Source organism: Mustela nigripes, chromosome 2 (assembly GCF_022355385.1).
Source record: "Mustela nigripes isolate SB6536 chromosome 2, MUSNIG.SB6536, whole genome shotgun sequence".
Classification (NCBI taxonomy): Eukaryota; Metazoa; Chordata; class Mammalia; order Carnivora; family Mustelidae; genus Mustela; species Mustela nigripes.
This window is the reverse complement of record NC_081558.1, coordinates 97,285,899-97,304,812: the sequence shown is the minus strand read 5'-3', so window position 1 is coordinate 97,304,812 and position 18,914 is coordinate 97,285,899. Positions and strand designations below refer to the sequence as shown.

At 37.5% G+C, this 18,914-nt stretch overlaps 1 protein-coding gene across 1 annotated transcript in view; it reads left to right on the top strand.

Annotated features, from left to right (window-relative positions):
• The window catches only part of GOLGB1 (golgin B1), a 113,724-nt gene that overhangs the window by 77,533 nt on the left and 17,277 nt on the right, over positions 1–18,914 (top strand). The window contains exons 11-12 of the mRNA XM_059388333.1: positions 655–5,843; positions 6,689–8,603. Coding sequence (XP_059244316.1) covers positions 655–5,843; positions 6,689–8,603 — 7,104 coding nt within the window. The remainder of the gene's footprint in view (positions 1–654; positions 5,844–6,688; positions 8,604–18,914) is intronic.

Sequence of the window (18,914 nt, the reverse complement as noted above, 5' to 3'; positions counted from 1 at the left end):
GAGATTAACTGATTCTGTTTCCCCGGAAGACAGTTATAAAAATAATATATATGGGTTGAGCAGTCTAACACAGTTATCTTTGTAATAATAATAGTATTTTGTCAAGCAAGTCTGTAATTTCATACCCAACCCTCTACAGAACTCCTTTTTGATTATTTGATAGTGGTAATTTATCTTAACCTACTTGTTTGATAATCTACTTATCTGGTAATAGCTATCTTATTCAATAGTTTCCATTTCAGTAGATAGCTTAGGAAAAAGAATGATAACTTCCTTCTTGGTTTGGGATGAAACAATATTTAATGCATTTCCTGCCTCCCTTTTATGTTTAAGTGGTTCTTAAAAGAAACACGTAGGAGTTTTAATACAAAGAAAATAGTTTCTCAAGTAAGGGATATCTGGAAAAGGAGTTCCCAGTTACCATAAGGTCTGATGACTGTGGCTTGGCCTCAGTATAAGATTAACAGGGTACTCTCAGAGGTCCAATTTGGGAAAGAAAAACTGATTTTAAAAGGATTTAGCAGTTTTATGGTAGGAAGTTTAGACTAGTAAGTTGTAGATTTGAAAAAATGCATGAAATAGGCGTTTTTAGTAGACTTTTTCTTCTAAGACATCTATCTGATTGAGGCTTTTCCTTTCTTTTTTTAAAAATAGATCAACGTGGTTGATATTACCAGGCTCCATAGGAGCAGCCCTTCTGCCCAGGAGAGTGGACAGGATGTCCTAGACAACACATTTTCTCAGAAACATAAAGAACTGTCAGTTTTATTGTTGGAAATGAAAGAAGCTCAAGAAGAGATTGCATTTCTTAAGTTGCAGCTCCAGGGGAAAAAAGCTGAGGGGGCCCCTGAGGTCCCTGACCAGAAAGAAATGAAGCAGACAGAGAGTGAAGGAATACCCACAGTTAGCATGAAAATACTGCCTGAAGATACAGGACAACATTTCCCCTCAATGCCATGTGAAGAAAGCAGTCTTCCAACAGTTGAAAAAGAAGAGCAGATGAGTAGTAAATATCAAAATAGAACATCTGAGGAAATATCTTTGAACGACACAGGGATGGAATTAAAATCAACCAGGCAGGATGAGGTTGATAAGCCCCCTTCTGCTGTACAAGGAATTTGTAAGTGTCACCAGGATGAATTGGAAAGGCTAAAAAGGCAAATTTCGGAGCTTGAGATAAACTTTCATAAAGCAGAAGAAATCTATGAAGAAAATTTAGATGAGAAAGCTAAGGAAATCTGCAACCTCACCCAGTTGATTGAAGAGTTTAGGAAAAAAGCTGAAAACACCAACAGTGCATTCACTGCTTTGTCTGAAGAAAGAGACCAGCTTCTTTCTCAAGTGAAGGAACTTAGTGTTGTAACAGAACTGAGGGCTCACGTACAACAACTGGAAGTGAACCTTGCAGAAGCAGAAAGGCAAAGAAGACTTGACTATGAAAGTCAGACGAATCATCACAATTTGCTTACTGAACAGATCCACAGTCTAAGCATAGAAGCCAAATCTAAAGATGTGAAGATTGAAGTTTTACAGAATGAACTGGATGACATACAGCTTCAGTTTTCTGAGCAGAGTACACTGGTGAAAAGCCTGCAAAGCCAGCTGCAGAAGAAGGAAAGTGAAGTGCTTGAAGGAGTAGAATGTGTGAAAGATATCTCAAATAAGATGGAAGAACTTTCCCAGGCTCTTTCACAGAAGGAACTTGAAATAGCAAAAATGGATCAACTCTTATTGGAGAAAAAAAGAGATGTGGAAACCCTGCAACAAACCGTCCTGGAGAAGGATCAGCAAGTGACAGAAATTAGCTTTAGTATGACTGAGAAAATGGTCCAGCTTAATGAAGAGAAGTTTTCTCTTGGGATTGAAATTAAGACTCTTAAGGAACAGCTGAACTTATTATCGAGAGCTGAAGAGGCAAAAAAAGAGCAGGTGGAAGAAGATAAAGAAGTTCTTTCTGGCCTTAAACAGAATTCTGATGAGCTGAGCCCAGTAGGGCTCCTAAGTAAAGAAGAGCTTCAGCATGAATTAGACCTTGTGAAGAAAGAAAGTGAACAGAGAAAGAGAAAGCTCCAGGCAGCTCTTATTAACAGAAAGGAGCTTCTACAGAAAGTCAGTAGATTAGAAGAGGAATTGGCCAAAGTGAAAGATGAATCTATGAATGAGATCCCACTCAGTGAGCGTGAGAAGAGGGAAATGAAGGAAGATAAAGAAGGCAAAAAAGACTCAGAAAAATGTGTGACTGCTAAGTGCCACGAAGTAGAAATTTCTTTAAAGCAGACAATATCTGAGAAAGAGGTGGAATTAGAGCTTATAAGGAAGGATTTAGAAGAAAAGGTAGCAGCTGAAGAACAGTTACAGGCTGTGATCAAACAGATGAATCAAAACTTGCAAGAGAAGACAAACCAGATAGATTCGCTGCAAGCAGAAATCATGGAAAACCAAGCAGTTATCCAAAAATTAACCACAGGTAACAAGGATGTAGGTGATGGAGACTCAGCAGCGCCTGTAAAAGAAACAGTGGTGATCAGTCCACCTGGTGCAGGTAGTGGAGAGCACTGGAAACCAGAACTGGAAGAAAAGATACTGGACTTAGAAAAAGAAAAGGAACAACTTCAAAAGAAGCTACAGGAAGTGTTAACGTCTCGAAAGGCTATTCTACAAAAAGCACAGGAGAAAGAAAGACATCTTAGGGAGGAGCTGAAGCACCAGAAGGATGAGTATAATCGCTTACAAGAACAGTTCGATGAGCAGAGCAAGGAAAATGAGAACATTGGAGACCAGCTGAGACAACTCCAGATTCAAGTAAAGGAGTCTATAGACAGAAAACTCCTGGGTATTGACCAGCAGGATCCAGGCTCTCCCATTCCAAGTTTAAAAGAGCCTTTATTCAAAACCACAGAACAGCAACCTCCTCAACTTGTTTCAGAGTCTGACTTTCTTTCTCATCCAAGAGATGGAGATGCTCTGCAGAGCAGTAATTATGTTGCCCAGATTAAGACCCAGCTGAAAGAAATAGAGGTGGAGAAAGAGGAGTTGGAATTGAAGGTTAGTTCTGCAACAAATGAGCTTACTAAAAAATCAGAAGAGGTATTTCAGTTACAAGAGCAGATAAATAAACAAAGTTTGGAAATCCAAAGTCTAAGGACAATGTCCCTTGAAGCTGAAGCCTATGCAGAAAGCCTGAGGCAGAAATTGGAAAGCAGTCAGCTAGAAATTGCTGGATTAGAACATCTAAGAGAATTGCAGCCTGAATTAGATGAACTGCAAAAACTCATAGTCAAAAAGGAAGAAGAAGTTAGAAACCTTTCTGGACAGCTTAATGAGAAAGAGGAGGCGCTTACAAAAGTACAGGCAGAGATAATGGAACAAGAGGATTTAATCAAGGCTCTGCGTACCCAGCTGGAAATGCAAGCCAAAGAACATGATGAGAGGATAAAGCAGTTACAGGTGGAACTTTGTGAAATGAAGCAAAAACCAGAAGAGACTGGAGAAGAAAGTAAAGCAAAGCAACAAATACAGAGGAAACTACAAGCTGCCCTTATTTCCCGAAAAGAAGCACTAAAAGAAAACAAAGGTCTCCAAGAGGAGTTGTCTCTGGCAAGAGATACCATTGAACATCTCACTAAGTCTCTGGCAGACATGGAAAGCCAAGTTTCTACTCAAAATAAAGAAAAAGATACGTTCTTAGGAAAGTTAGCTGCTCTTCAGGAAGAAAGAGACAAGCTCATTACAGAAATGGACAGATCTTTAATGGAAAATCAAAGTCTCAATAGCTCTTGTGAAAGTTTGAAATTAGCTCTGGAGGATCTTACCGAAGATAAGGAAAAGTTAGTGAAGGAAATTGAATCTTTGAAATGTTCTAAGATTGCAGAAAGCACTGAGTGGCAAGAGAAACACAAAGAGTTACAAAAAGAGTATGAAGTTCTTCTGCAGTCTTATGAGAATGTCAGTAATGAGGCAGAAAGAATTCAGCATGTTGTGGAAACTGTGAGGCAGGAGAAACAAGAACTTTATGGAAAGTTAAGAAGCACAGAAGCAAACAAGAAAGAAGCAGAAAAGCAGTTGCAGGAAACTGAACAGGAAATGGAGGAAATGAAGGAAAAGATGAGAAAGTTTGCCAAATCTAAACAGCAGAAAATCCTAGAACTGGAAGAAGAGAATGACCGGCTTAGAGCAGAGGTACAGTCTGGAGGAGGTGCATCTAATGATGTTATGGAGGCACTTCTTTCTTCCAATTCCAACTTGAAAGAGGAACTAGAAAGGGTCAAAACAGAGTATAAAACCCTTTCTAAAGAGTTTGAGGCTTTAATGACTGAGAAGGAATCTCTAAGTGAAGAGGTTCAAGATTTAAAGCATCAAGTAGAAAGTGTTGTGTCCATAGAAGGTAGCCTAAAGGCCACTGAGAAACAGGATAACCAAAGAAATATCATTGAAGGGGCAACACAGTCTGTCCCAGGTGAGTCTAATGAGCAAGACTCTCGGGACATGAACACTGGGCCGGAAGATTCAGAATCCATTTTGTCAGAGAACAGTGCCAAGAAGCCTGATGAAGGTGAGAATGTCAGCTCACATGATGAAATTAATAACTATCTTCAGCAGATTGATCAGCTCAAAGAAAGAATTGCTCAGTTAGAGGAAGAGAAGCAGAAAGAAAGGGAATTTAGCCAGACTTTAGAAAATGAGAGAAGTACTTTACGGAGTCAAATATCAGCGAAGGATGGCGAACTAAAAATGCTTCAGGAAGAAGTAACCAAAATAAACCTATCAAATCAGCAAATACAAGAAGAACTTGCCAGAGTTACCAAGCTAAAGGAGACAGCAGAAGAAGAGAAAGATGATTTGGAAGAAAGGCTTATGAATCAGTTAGCAGAACTTAATGGAAGCATTGGGAATTACTATCAGGATGTTACAGATGCCCAAATAAAAAATGAGCTACTAGAATCTGAAATGCAGAACCTTAAAAAATGTGTGAGTGAATTGGAAGAAGAAAAGCAGCAGTTAGTCAAAGAGAAAACTAAGGTGGAATCAGAAATACGAAAGGAATATTTGGAGAAAATACAAGGTGCTCAGAAGGGACCTGGCAATAAAAGCCATGCGAAGGAACTACAGGAACTCTTAAAAGAAAAACAGCAGGAAGTAAAGCAGCTGCAGAAGGACTGCATCAGGTACCAAGAGAAAATCAGTGCTCTGGAGAGAACTGTTAAGGCCTTAGAATTTGTTCAGACCGAGTCTCAAAAAGATTTGGAAATAACCAAAGAAAATCTGGCTCAGGCCACCGAACACCGCAAGAAGGCAGAAGCAGAATTGGCTAGCTTCAAAGTTCTACTAGATGATACTCAGAGTGAAGCAGCAAGGGTCCTAGCAGACAATCTTAAGTTGAAAAAGGAACTTCAGTCAAACAAAGAATCAGTTAAAAGCCAAATGAAACAAAAGGATGAAGATCTGGAGCGAAGACTGGAGCAGGTAGAAGAGAAACACCTGAAAGAGAAGAAGAACATGCAAGAGAAACTGGATGCTTTGCGTAGAGAAAAAGTCCACTTGGAAGAGACATTTGGAGAGATTCAGATTACTTTGAACAAGAAAGACAAGGAAGTTAAGCAACTTCAGGAAAACTTGGACAGTACCGTGGCCCAGCTTGCAGCTTTCACAAAGAGCATGTCTTCCCTTCAGGATGATCGAGACAGGGTGATAGATGAAGCCAAGAAATGGGAGAGGAAATTCAGTGATGCTATTCAAACCAAAGAAGAAGAAATTAGACTCAAAGAGGAGAACTGCAGTGTTCTAAAGGATCAACTTAGGCAGATGTCCATCCACATGGAGGAATTTAAGATCAATATTTCCAGGTAAATGTGGAACTTTTTTGCTCTTCTAAATGTAACTGAAGGTAAAGAAGGCCTCTATTTAAACTATTTTTATGCCTATTAATATTATGGGACTAATTTTGGTTTAAATTTCACTAGAAATTTCCCCCATATTCTGTCTCACTTCTGACTCTCTCTTTTTTTGTCAGTGACTTTTGGCTAATATTAAGATGGAAAATCTATGTCTGCTTCTCTTCCCATCTTTCTCTTGGGAGAACTCTTTTATTTCTCCCTTTCTTTTCATTTTCATTTCCACTGCTTTGTCTGGATTTTTACTGCGGTACTGCCAAATGATTGTTATAGCCTTATAAATGATGTCCTCTTTTCTCTTTCCCATATTCAACATCAATTCATACTGCATGAGAGTTATTGTCCTCTAACTTCAATTTTATATCATTTTTCAAATTCAGGAGCTGATGGTGACCCCCATACTGGGAACTCCTCCACTTTTATTAGGATTTTTCTGCTTTGAGACAGGTTTCCTCATTGTCATACCAAGATTATTCCTTTAAGGAGCTAGACTTGAGCTTTTCTGGAGCAAAGTAAAGCAAAATAATAGAAAGTACTGCTTTCTAGGGTGTGCAAAGTCATGTCACTAAAATAAGCAACATGGCTTTGGAGTTTTAAGACTTAAATAACCTTAGGTGCAATATATCTTTAATGCAGACCATCCAGTAGAACTAATACCTCTTCGTTGGAAGGATGAGCACCTTTAATTACAAATACTGCTTCATCTTTAAATCTGAGTAATGTTGTATATGTCCCTTAGGCATCAAATAGTGTTCCCTTGAAATCTGTGATTAATGACCTTCTCTCTTTCTTTCCAGGCTTGAACATGACAAGCAGATTTGGGAGTCCAAGGCCCAGACAGAGGTTCAGCTTCAACAGAAGGTCTGTGAGACTCTGCAGGGGGAAAACAAAGAACTTTTGTCTCAGCTAGAAGAGACTCGACAACTATACCACAGTTCTCAGAATGAATTAGTTAAGTTGGAATCAGAACTTAAGATTCTCAGAGACCAGTCAGCTGATTTAAATAACTCTTTAGAAAAATGTAAGGAAAACAAAGAAAACTTAGAAGGAATCATAAAGCGGCAAGAGGCTGATATCCAGAATTGTAAGTTCAGTTATGAACAGCTAGAGACAGATCTTCAGGCCTCCAGAGAACTGACCAGCAGGCTGCATGAAGAAATAAACATGAAAGAGCAGAAGATTATAAGCTTGCTTTCTGCCAAGGAACAGGCAGTCCAAGTAGCTATTGCTGAACTACATCAGCAACATAATAAAGAAATTAAAGAATTGGAAAACCTGTTGTTGCAGGAGGAAGAGGAGAATGTTGTCCTAGAAGAGGAGAACAAAAAGGCTGTTGACAAAACCAATCAGCTTATGGAGGCACTGAAAGCCATCAAAAAGGAAAACATGCAGCAGAAGGCTCAGTTGAATTCCTTTGTTAAATCCATGTCTTCTCTCCAGGATGACAGAGACCGCATCGTAGGTGACTACCAGCAGCTGGAAGAGCGACATCTCTCTGTCATCTTGGAAAAAGATCAACTCATCCAAGACGCTGCTGCTGAGAATAACAAGCTTAAAGAAGAAATTCGATGCTTGCGGAGTCATATGGATGATCTTAATTCTGAGAATGCCAAACTAGATGCAGAACTAATCCAATATAGAGAAGACCTGAACCAAGTGATATCAAGAAAGGACTGCCAGCAAAAGCAGCTCCTTGATGCTCAACTTCAGCAGAATAAGGAGCTGAAAAGTGAATGTGTCAAATTGGAAGAAAAGCTGAAGGAGTCTGAGGAAGCAAAGGAGGATCTGCGAAGGTCCTCTCTTGCTCTAGAGGAGGAGAAACAAAGTTTGTCTAAAGAGATTGAGAGCTTAAATGTGTCTGTATCCCAACTAAAGAGACAATTGACAGCCTTGCAAGAAGAAGGAACTTTAGGAATATTTCAGGCCCAACTAAAAGTAAAAGAAGAAGAAGTACAGAGGTTAAGTACTATCGTTTTCTCCTCTCAGAAGAGAATTACAGAATTGGAAGAGGAATTGGTTCGTGTTCAGAAGGAGGCTGCCAAGAAGGTGGGTGAAATTGAAGATAAACTGAAGAAAGAATTGAAACATCTTCATCATGATGCAGGGATAATGCGAAACGAAACAGAAACCGCAGAAGAGAGAGTGGCAGAGCTGGCAAGAGATCTGGTGGAGATGGAACAGAAATTACTCTCAGTCACCAAAGAAAATAAAGACCTCACAGCACAAATCCAGTCTTTTGGAAGGTCTATGAATTCCCTACAAAACAGCAGAGATCGTGCCAATGAGGAGCTTGATGAACTGAAAAGGAAATACGATGCCAGTCTGAAGGAGCTGACAGAGCTGAGAGAAGAACAGGGGCTCCTAAGCAGGAGAAGAGATGCTCCTGTTTCGAAAGTTGCCCTTTCTGTGAACTCCACTGAGGATAACAGCTTGCCTCGCCTCGATAAACTTAACCAACAGCTTCTGTCCAAAGATGAGCAACTGCTTCACTTGTCCTCACAACTAGAAGATTCTTACAACCAAGTGCAGTCCTTTTCCAAGGCTATGGCCAGTCTACAGAATGAGAGAGATCACCTGTTGAATGAACTGGAGAAATTCCGCAAGTCAGAGGAGGGGAAGCAGAGGTCTGCAGCCCAGCCTGCAACCACCCCGGCTGAAGTCCAGAGTTTAAAGAAAGCTATGTCATCACTCCAAAATGACAGAGACCGACTAGTGAGTGTCTGGTTCTCTTTCTGATCTTTATTTAAGAGTTTTTGAGCTTTTCTTTAAAAAATTTTCACTTCTGTAGGAAAAGATGAGCACGTTCTTGCATATATATATTATCTGGGCATTTTGGAACAGTATTATACATCCCACAGGTTTTATTTGGTCTTAGAGAGACACACAAACATTATTTAAATTACTTTAATTCTGCTAGTACCATTTAAAAATAATTACAGATTTTCTTTGCACAAAACTCTCCACGCTATAAAAGGACTAAAAGACATGGAGGTTGTTTTATGTATTTTGTACACACATGTTGATGTTTCCAGAATGTGTCACAGTTTAATTGAACTAAGGTATAGGAGTCATTCAGGGCCTTCTTACAGTAAGAGTTTAGCCTTGGGTCATCTGGTAGAATTATAGAGAGGACTCAGCTTATCTCATGTGTAACTCAACCCTAATTTGTCACAAAAAAGTTAAATATATAAAGAGTTAATCTAAAGAAGTTAAAAAAAAATAATAAAGAAATTCAGTACCCAGCTTTTTTTTAATCGGAGAGAAAGATAAGGAGGATCTCTCATGCTAAAATTTTGCTTTTAGAAGGATCCAGTAGCTTAGTTCAGGTCTTTTTTTCTAAGAACCTCCGGGGTATCAAGATTCAGAAGCAAAACTGGAATTATTATAAGCCAGGCCAAGTTCTACTTTGTGAGGTTACTATCTTCACTTTCATGACAGTTCTTAACTCTTTTAAGACCATGTACTTAGGCCAAATAGGAAATAAAATGAGGTTCAAAAGGCTGGATATTCCATTAAAAAGTGACCCATGTCCAGAATATGAAAATTCTAGTTTTTAAGAACAGCCTCAATAAACAAGATCATTGCTTCTAACTACAAATTCTTGTTCTAATTTTCTTTTTCATTGTAGGCAATGTGTTCATTCATATTACATTTTATATCCAGTATTTATAGATACCTTTTTCACTTTTGTAATCTGAATAAAACCTTTTCAGCTGCAGTTTTGACAGCAGTATAATGTATATGTATTTATTTATGTCTTAAAATAGTTTCAGTTCAGCTGACTTTGTCCTGGGAGCTAACCCTTTTTTGTTGTTGTTGTTGCTTTCAGAATGCAAATGTAAAAGATTTTCATCAGAACAGGATATACTTCAAAGATGTAGTATTTTATAGCTATCTAGGGCTCGATTATCTTCAAAGTCAAAATCTTTTTCCTAAAAGCTATTAGGTTAGATTTTGAATTGACAAGGTTTCATTTCGTCAGTTGATTTACTCTTCTTATCTGTTCTAAACACTGGGGACAAAACTTGTTATCTCTCAACCCTTGCTATCTCTCAGCCTTTTCTATTTCTTAGTCCCCATTCCACATTTTTATCTGCTGGATATTTTCAAGCCAGGTCAGCATATTTTTACTTACATATTTCTATAACCCATAGTAATGTTCCTCTATTCTGTAAGGCTCATAGCTGGCTATGATTTTATTTCATTTATCATCAAAGTCTGTTACTTTATTCATAATGGGCCTCAATTATCTCTTTTCCTTTCTATCATCATTTAGGATGAGTTCTTAACACTGTACGTTTAACTGTTGTGGTACTGCTTCTTCCAATTTGTCATTTTCCAGTATATTTTTATATACCATTGCTGAATAAATCTGAAGCTTTGCTTTCTTATTACTGTACTGCTCAAAAACCTTTAAAAGTTGTATTATCTCTAGAATAGGCTTGGGATTCAAACCTTTTAGTCTGGCATTTGAGACCCTATAATTTGGTTAGGTCCTTCTTTCCAGCCTTCCTTGATACTGCTGCCCTACTCATACCCTTCATTGCAGCCAAACTGATCTACTTATTATGCAGTAATCCTACCTAGTACTTCCACATTACCATCCTCTGAACCAAAATGTCCTCTCTATTTTCCTTTTTTGGGAAGATATTTCCCACTATTAAACATCGCCCTGGAGCTCAAACTTTCTGGTTACATTTCCAGATCTCTTAAATACCTGTTACCTTCTATACTTCTCTAGTACTTTCATTTGTCTCATATTGTCCTGATGTGTATATGTCTATATGTCTGTGTGTGTAAGTGTCATGTCTTACACTTGTTTGTATTTCCTATGATTTTAACATAGGAGGAATTAATTATGTGGTAGATAATCAACCATTGGTGATCATTCTCTGTTGTTGTTGTTACTGAAAACACTGTGGGGTTGGTTTTTTTTTTTTTTTTTTTTTTTTTTTTTTTTTAAATTGTGGTTTTTTTTTTTTTTTTTTTTTTTTTTTTCATTTTGTAAAACTGTCATATAGGGGAGTTCTGGAAACATTGGCTCTTAACATCTGCCGTAAATGAAAGCCAAGGCAGGGTTATAAATCACATGAAGGCCTGTCACTCTGACTTGGTGATACTACATTTGAGGTCCACTACAGTCTGCTGAGGCCCTTCTGCATACTTTTGGAATGTATTGTTAACTGGCCATCAGCTCTTTTCCACATAACTTGTTTTCAGTCTGTGTCATGGGCATTGAAGTTTATAGTCTCTCATTTACTGGCTGCATGTATGATAAATACGGGAGCTTTCTTATGTCAACCACTATCAGTTTGAACATGCAGCTTAGGCCAGCAGTTTATCATCTCTGCCTACACTACACTTCCTTCCCATCAGGACCATCCCAGAAATGATTGAGATCCGAAAAGGATTTAGCTTACTTTGATTCTCTTCTTTACTTAGTTATTCAGAGGGGAGTTTCTCCAAGTCTGAGGGTCCCAGGTGCAGAGAATTAGCCCTGGGGAGTCTACTACAGTGTCACAAACAACTCTGAAAACATTCTGTAGTTTTTGTATCTATTTGAACTTCCTTTGGACTTTCCCATAATCAAATAGGTACTTAGGCAATTTCTATCTAAAGGGTAGAAAGCAAATCTCCAGAACCGCATTTATCTATACACATTTTGTTCTTTTTTAAAATTTGCTTTCAAATTCCAATATAATTAATGTACAGTGTGACAGTTTCAGGTATACAATATAGTGATTCAGGAATTCTGTACATTACTCAGTGCTCATCAGGTAAGTGTACTCTCAGTCTCCTTCACCTGTTTTTACTCCATTCCCCAGCCACCTCCCCTCTGGTAACCATCACTTTGTACTCTATAGAGTCTGGTTTTTGGCCTCTTTTTTTCTTCGATCATTTGTTTTGTTTAAGTTCCACCTGTGAAGAAAATTATATGGTATTTGTCTTTCTATGACTGACTTATTTCACTTAGTATCATACACTCTAGACCCATACAAGTTGTTACAAATAGTGAGATTTCATTCTTTTTTATGGATGGGTAATATTCCATTATGTATATGTGCACCACATCTTTTTTTTTTTAATATAATTTTTTATTTTTTATAAACATATATTTTTATCCCCAGGGGTACAGGTCTATGAATCACCAGGTTTACACACTTCACAGCACTCACCAAAGCACATACCCTCCCCAATGTCCATAATCCCACCCCCTTCTCCAAAACCCCCTCCCCCCAGCAACCCTCAGTTTGTTTTGTGAGATTAAGAGTCACTTATGGTTTGTCTCCCTCCCAATCCCATTTTCTTTCATTTATTCTTCTCGTACCCACTTAAGCCCCCATGTTGCATCACCACTTCCTCATATCAGGGAGATCATAGGATAGTTGTCTTTCTCTGCTTGACTTATTTCGCTAAGCATGATACGCTCTAGTTCCATCCATGTTGTTGCAAATGGCAAGATTTCATTTCTTTTGATGGCTGCATAGTATTCCATTGTGTATATATACCACATCTTCTTGATCCATTCATCTGTTGATGGACATCTAGGTTCTTTCCATAGTTTGGCTATTGTGGACATTGCTGCTATAAACATTCAGGTACACGTGTCCCTTTGGATCACTACGTTTGTATCTTTAGGGTAAATACCCAATAGTGCAATTGTTGGGTCATAGGGCAGTTCTATTTTCAACATTTTGAGGAACCTCCAGCTTGCATTCCCACCAACAGTGTAGGAGGGTTCCCCTTTCTCCGCATCCTCGCCAGCATCTGTCATTTCCTGACTTGTTGATTTTAGCCATTCTGACTGGTGTGAGGTGATATCGCATTGTGGTTTTGATTTGTATTTCCCTGATGACGAGTGATATGGAGCACTTTTTCATGTGTCTGTTGGCCATCTGGATGTCTTCTTTGCAGAAATGTCTGTTCATGTCCTCTGCCCATTTCTTGATTGGATTATTTGTTCTTTGGGTATTGAGTTTGCTAAGTTCTTTATAGATTCTGGACACTAGTCCTTTATCTGATATGTCGTTTGCAAATATCTTCTCCCATTCTGTCAGTTGTCTTTTGATTTTGTTAACTGTTTCCTTTGCTGTGCAAAAGCTTTTGATCTTGATGAAATCCCAATAATTCATTTTTGCCCTTGCTTCCCTTGTCTTTGGCAATGTTCCTAGGAAGATGTTGCTGCGGCTGAGGTTGAAGAGGTTGCTGCCTGTGTTCTCCTCAAGGATTTTGATGGATTCCTTTCTCACATTGATGTCCTTCATCCATTTTGAGTCTATTTTTGTGTGTGGTGTAAGGAAATGGTCCAATTTCATTTTTCTGTATGTGGCTGTCCAATTTTCCCAGCACCACTTATTGAAGAGGCTGTCTTTTTTCCATTGGACATTCTTTCCTGCTTTGTTGAAGATGAGTTGACCATAGAGTTGAGGGTCTATTTCTGGGCTCTCTATTCTGTTCCATTGATCTATGTGTCTGTTTTTGTGCCAGTACCATGCTGTCTTGATGATGACAGCTTTGTAATAGAGCTTGAAGTCCGGAATTGTGATGCCACCAACGTTGGCTTTCTTTTTCAATATCCCTTTGGCTATTCGAGGTCTTTTCTGGTTCCATATAAATTTTAGAATTATTTGTTCCATTTCTTTGAAAAAGATGGATGGTACTTTGATAGGAATTGCATTAAATGTATAGATTGCTTTAGGTAGCATAGACATTTTCACAATATTTATTCTTCCAATCCAGGAGCATGGAACATTTTTCCATTTCTTTGTGTCTTCCTCAATTTCTTTCATGAGTACTTTATAGTTTTCTGAGTATAGATTCTGTGTCTCTTTGGTTAGGTTTATTCCTAGGTATCTTATGGTTTTGGGTGCAATTGTAAATGGGATTGACTCCTTAATTTCTCTTTCTTCTGTTTTGCTGTTGGTGTAGAGAAATGCAACTGATTTCTGTGCATTGATTTTATATCCTGACACTTTACTGAATTCCTGTATAAGTTCTAGCAGTTTTGGAGTGGAGTCTTTTGGGTTTTCCACATATAGTATCATATCATCTGCGAAGAGTGATAATTTGACTTCTTCTTTGCCGATTTGGATGCCTTTAATTTCCTTTTGTTGTCTGATTGCTGAGGCTAGGACCTCTAGTACGATGTTGAATAGCAGTGGTGATAATGGACATCCCTGCCGTGTTCCTGACCTTAGCGGAAAAGCTTTCAGTTTTTCTCCATTGAGAATGATATTTGCGGTGGGTTTTTCATAGATGGCTTTGATGATATTGAGGTATGTGCCCTCTATCCCTACACTTTGAATAGTTTTGATCAGGAAGGGATGCTGTACTTTGTCAAATGCTTTTTCAGCATCTATTGAGAGTATCATATGGTTCTTGTTCTTTCTTTTATTGATGTGTTGTATCACATTGACTGATTTGCGGATGTTGAACCAACCTTGCAGCCCTGGAATAAATCCCACTTGGTCGTGGTGAATAATCCTTTTAATGTACTGTTGAATCCTATTGGCTAGTATTTTGTTGAGTATTTTCGCATCTGTGTTCATCAAGGATATTGGTCTATAGCTCTCTTTTTTGATGGGATCCTTGTCTGGTTTGGGGATCAAGGTGATACTGGCCTCATAAAATGAGTTTGGAAGTTTTCCTTCCATTTCTATTTTTTGGAACAGTTACAGGAGAATAGGAATTAGTTCTTCTTTAAATGTTTGGTAGAATTCCCCCAGGAAGCCGTCTGGCCCTGGGCTTTTGTTTGTTTGGAGATTTTTATTTTATTTTATTTTTAAAGATTTTATTTCTTTATTTGACAGACAGAGAGAGAGATATCACAAGTAGGCAGAGAGGCAGGCAGAGAGAGAGGGGGAAGCAGGCTCCCTGCTGAGCAGAGAGCCCGATGCAGGACTCGATCCCAGAACCCTGAGATCATGACCTGAGCTGAAAGAAGAGGCTTTAACCCACTGAGCCACCCAGGCGCCCCTTTTGTGTATTTTAGATACTAATCCTTTAGTGGATATATCAGTTACAAATATGTTCTCCCATTCAGTAGGTTGTCTTTTTTTGTTGATTGTTTTTTTTATTGCTGTTCAGAAGCTTTTTATTTTGATGTAGTCCCAATGGTTTATTTTTGCCTTTGTCTCCTTTGACCTGGGAGACATATCTAGAAAAGCGTTGCCAGGGCCAGTGTCAAAGAAATTACTGCCTGTGTTGTCTTCTAGGATTTTTATGGTTTCAGGTCTCATAATTAGGTCTTAAGTCCATTTAGGACTTATTTTTGCATATGGTGTAAGAAAAGTTGTCCAGTTTCATTCTTTTGCACGTAGCTGTCCAGTTTCCCATTCCATTCCTATTTGTTGAAGAAACTTTTTTCCCACTGCATGTTCTTGCCTCATTTGTCTTATATTAATTGACCTATAATCATGGGTTTGTTTCTGGGCTCTCTGTTCTGTTCCAGTGAGCTATATGTTTTTATGTCAGTGCCATACTGTTTTGATGATTACAGCTTTGTAGTATAGCTTGAACTCTGAGATAGTGATACCTCCAGTTTTGTTCTTTTTCAAGATTGCTTTGGTGTTTGGGGTCTTTAGTGGTTGCACACAAATTTTAGGATTTTTTGTTTTGTTTTATTTTGTGAAAAAAATTATTGGCATTTTTATAGGGACTGTATTTGATTATAAAATTGACATTTTAATAATATTTGCTCTCCCAATCCATGAGCATGTAGTACCTTTCCATTTTGTTTTTTTCTGTCACCAGTGTTTTATAGATTTTATAGATTTCAGAGTACAGGTTTTTCACCTCTTTGGTTAATTTTATTCTTAGGATTTTACCATTTCTGGTTGTAGTTGTAAATGGGATTGTTTTATTAATATCTCTTTCTGTTGGTTCATTAAGTATATAGACATGCAACAGATTTCTGTCTTTTGGTTTTTGTATCCTGTGAACTTAGTGAATTCATTTTTCAGTTCTTGGTGGTGTCTTTACAGTTTTCAAAATATTGAGTTTTCTTTCTTACCAGTTTGGATGCCTTTTCTTTTTCTTATCTGAGGCTGTGGCTAGGACTTCGAGTACCATGTTAAATAAAAGTGGTGAGAGAGAAAATTCTTGTATGGTTCCTGACCTCAGGGGAAAAGCTCTCAATTTTTCCCACTGAGTATGTTGTTAGCTGTGGGTTTTTATATAAGGCCTTATTATGTTGAGGTATATTCCCTCTAAACCTACTTTGTTGAGGGCTTTTATCATGAATGGATGCTGTACTTTGTCAAATACTTCATTTATTGAAAAGATCATATGGTTCTTATAATTTCTTTTATTAAAGTGGTGTATCATGTTGATTCATTTGTGAAAATTGAACCACCCTGCATCCCAGGAGTAAATCCTACTGGATCATGGTGAATGATTTTTTAAATGTATTATTGGATTTAGTTTGGCAATATTTTGTTGAGGATTTTTGCATCTTATGTTCATCAAGACTTGTTGACTGTAGCTCTCTATTTTTTAGCAGAGTTTTTATCTGATTATGGAATAGGGTAATGCTAACCAATGACTTTGGGAGCTTTCCTTCCAATTCTACGTTTTGGAGTAGTTTGAGATGAACAGGATTAACTTTGCTTCAGATGTTTGGTAGAATTCATTTGTGAAGATGTCTTGTTTTGGGGGAGTTTGTTGATTACCGATTCAGTTTCTTTGCTGATTATCAGTGTGTTCAAATTTTCTATGTCTTCCTGCTTCAGTTTTGGTAGGTTACATGTTTCTACAAATTTATCCATTTCTTCTAGGTTGTCCAATTTGTAGACATATAATTTTTCATAATATTCTCTTAAAATCTTTGTATTCCTGTTGTTCAGTTAGGTCATCAGTTCTTTTCCCAGTTTTCTGGCAGCCATCAGAAATGAGGAATTAAAGAGCCCTATACATGAATTGCAGTGTCCATATTTTAGGGGATGGGAAGAAAGAAAAGCTGTTTGTAAGAATAGTTATTAAGTATTGAGGCCTGCAAGAAATTCATTCTGTGTTTCCATAGAGAGGACTATATGAAGTTGTAAAACATCCTTTACTTCTCTACAGTAAATATAAGTGTTTTATAGGGTTTAGTTTAGCTGTTCCTTGCTGTAACTGCTTAGCAAAAGAACTTTGTATAATTTCCCAAAGATACTTATACAGATGGTTAAAATGCAGTCCCAGACACACAGCTTTCTGATGATCTGGTCTATTTTAAGATTAACATTTAGAGTATCTGGATTAGAGAAGGGAATAAAGAATACATTTAGCGCATAAAAAGTCTATTGTTTAAAGAATAAAGTTGTATATATGTTACTAAATTCAGCATGTCACTGAATTCTGCATGTTTGATGAGAAAAACAAACAACACCTGTACTCCAACTCTTTCTCTTTCTCCCAAGGCAGTTTACTTTGAACTCTCTTATTGTTTTGGTGTTTTCTCAGTGTCTACATATCATGCTTATAATGCATCTTGGGTTTTCATTCTTTGCATTAGCTATTGACTTTCTTTTATGCTAACAGGGTTTAGTTCTCTTTTTTCTCCCTTTCTACAGTGTATATGCACCTACTCAATATACAGTCTCTTCCCCATTCTGATGTAATTTAAATTTTGGTTAGTTTAATATTTATGTTTATATCAGTGTTTACATTTTTAGGACTACAAATGAGAGCTGAGACATGTTATTTTTATTTTCCTCAGCATCTTTTTCCCCCTTAGAGTTAATACTCTTTTTGTTGTTATTTTGTTTTCTTTGTATTCATCAATGTAATTTAACTCCAGGTTTATTGCCATTTATTCACATGTCCTCTTTAAGATGTTTATTCCTATCAATTTTGTATTTATGAAGAAAATTTGGAGTCGCTTTCTTATTCTTACGTGAGCCAGGATACTGTTTTCATCCTAGGATAGCTCCCTTCACATTTGTCCTCTGTTAGATCTCCTGTTTCTTCTATTCCACATCTTCTTCTTCTTGGTTTTGTATCATTTTGTTGAAAGAAATCATTTAGTAGCTCCCTAAGAAAAGATGCAGGGGAGGTAAATTTCTTGAAAGTGTCTTTTCGTCTCTCATAGTTGATTGGTAGTTTGGCTGGGTATAGAATTCTAGGCTGAAAATAATTCCCCTTCAAAATTGTGAAGACTTCGGTCTGTTAACCTTTTAGTTTACATTGTGGTGCAGGAGTCTAAAGCTGTTTTGTTCCCTAATCTTTAAATCTGATCCGTTTCTTTATCTCTTTTTCTCTCTCTGTCTCCTTTTCTCTCATCTTTTTCTGGAAATGTATAGAAGTTTTTAGAACTATGTATTCTGAAATTTTATGACAATGTACTTTGATGTGGGTCTATTTTCATTCATCATTGTGTCTAGTCCTTTGAATCTAAGAAGTCATATTCATCAGTTTTGGGAGATTCTTTTGAATTATGTTTTACCAATTTTTCCCCATCCTTTTTCTCTGTTGTACCCCGCCCCCTGAAAAGCCAGTTATTTAGATTTAGGACCTTCTGGTTTGGTTGTATAATTTTGTTATCTTTCCTAGTCTTTTGGCTATACTCTGGGAAGATTTTCTCACCTTTATCTTTAGAGCCCCATATTGAGGTTTTCATTTTTGCTATCATGTTCTTAATTTCTAAGGATTTCTTTTTTTCTTTTTCTTATCTTTCCAAAAATAGTGGTGGCAATTTTGTTCTTTGATGTTTTCTTATAATGAAATTTTCTTTAATATTTTTTTCTGCTACAATGTTTCTGATTTCTATAAGCCTTCAAGTATATTAAATTCTTTCCCCTGCTAAGCTCTTTTGAATGACTTTTGTTCTAGTTCTTTTCATCCTAGCCTTAGTGATAGCCATTCTCTGGTGAGCGTTAACCCTTGATTTACTCTTCATGTTTAAGGGTAGGGTCTAAAAATCTTGTGAATGGGGCTTACCAACTGTGAGGTTGGTGATTGCAGGGTGATGTTGCTGAGCTTTCTCTGGGTAGTCCCAGTCTTGGTATCTTTAGTTCCTCTTAGGCTGGTTAGATTTTCTAAAGA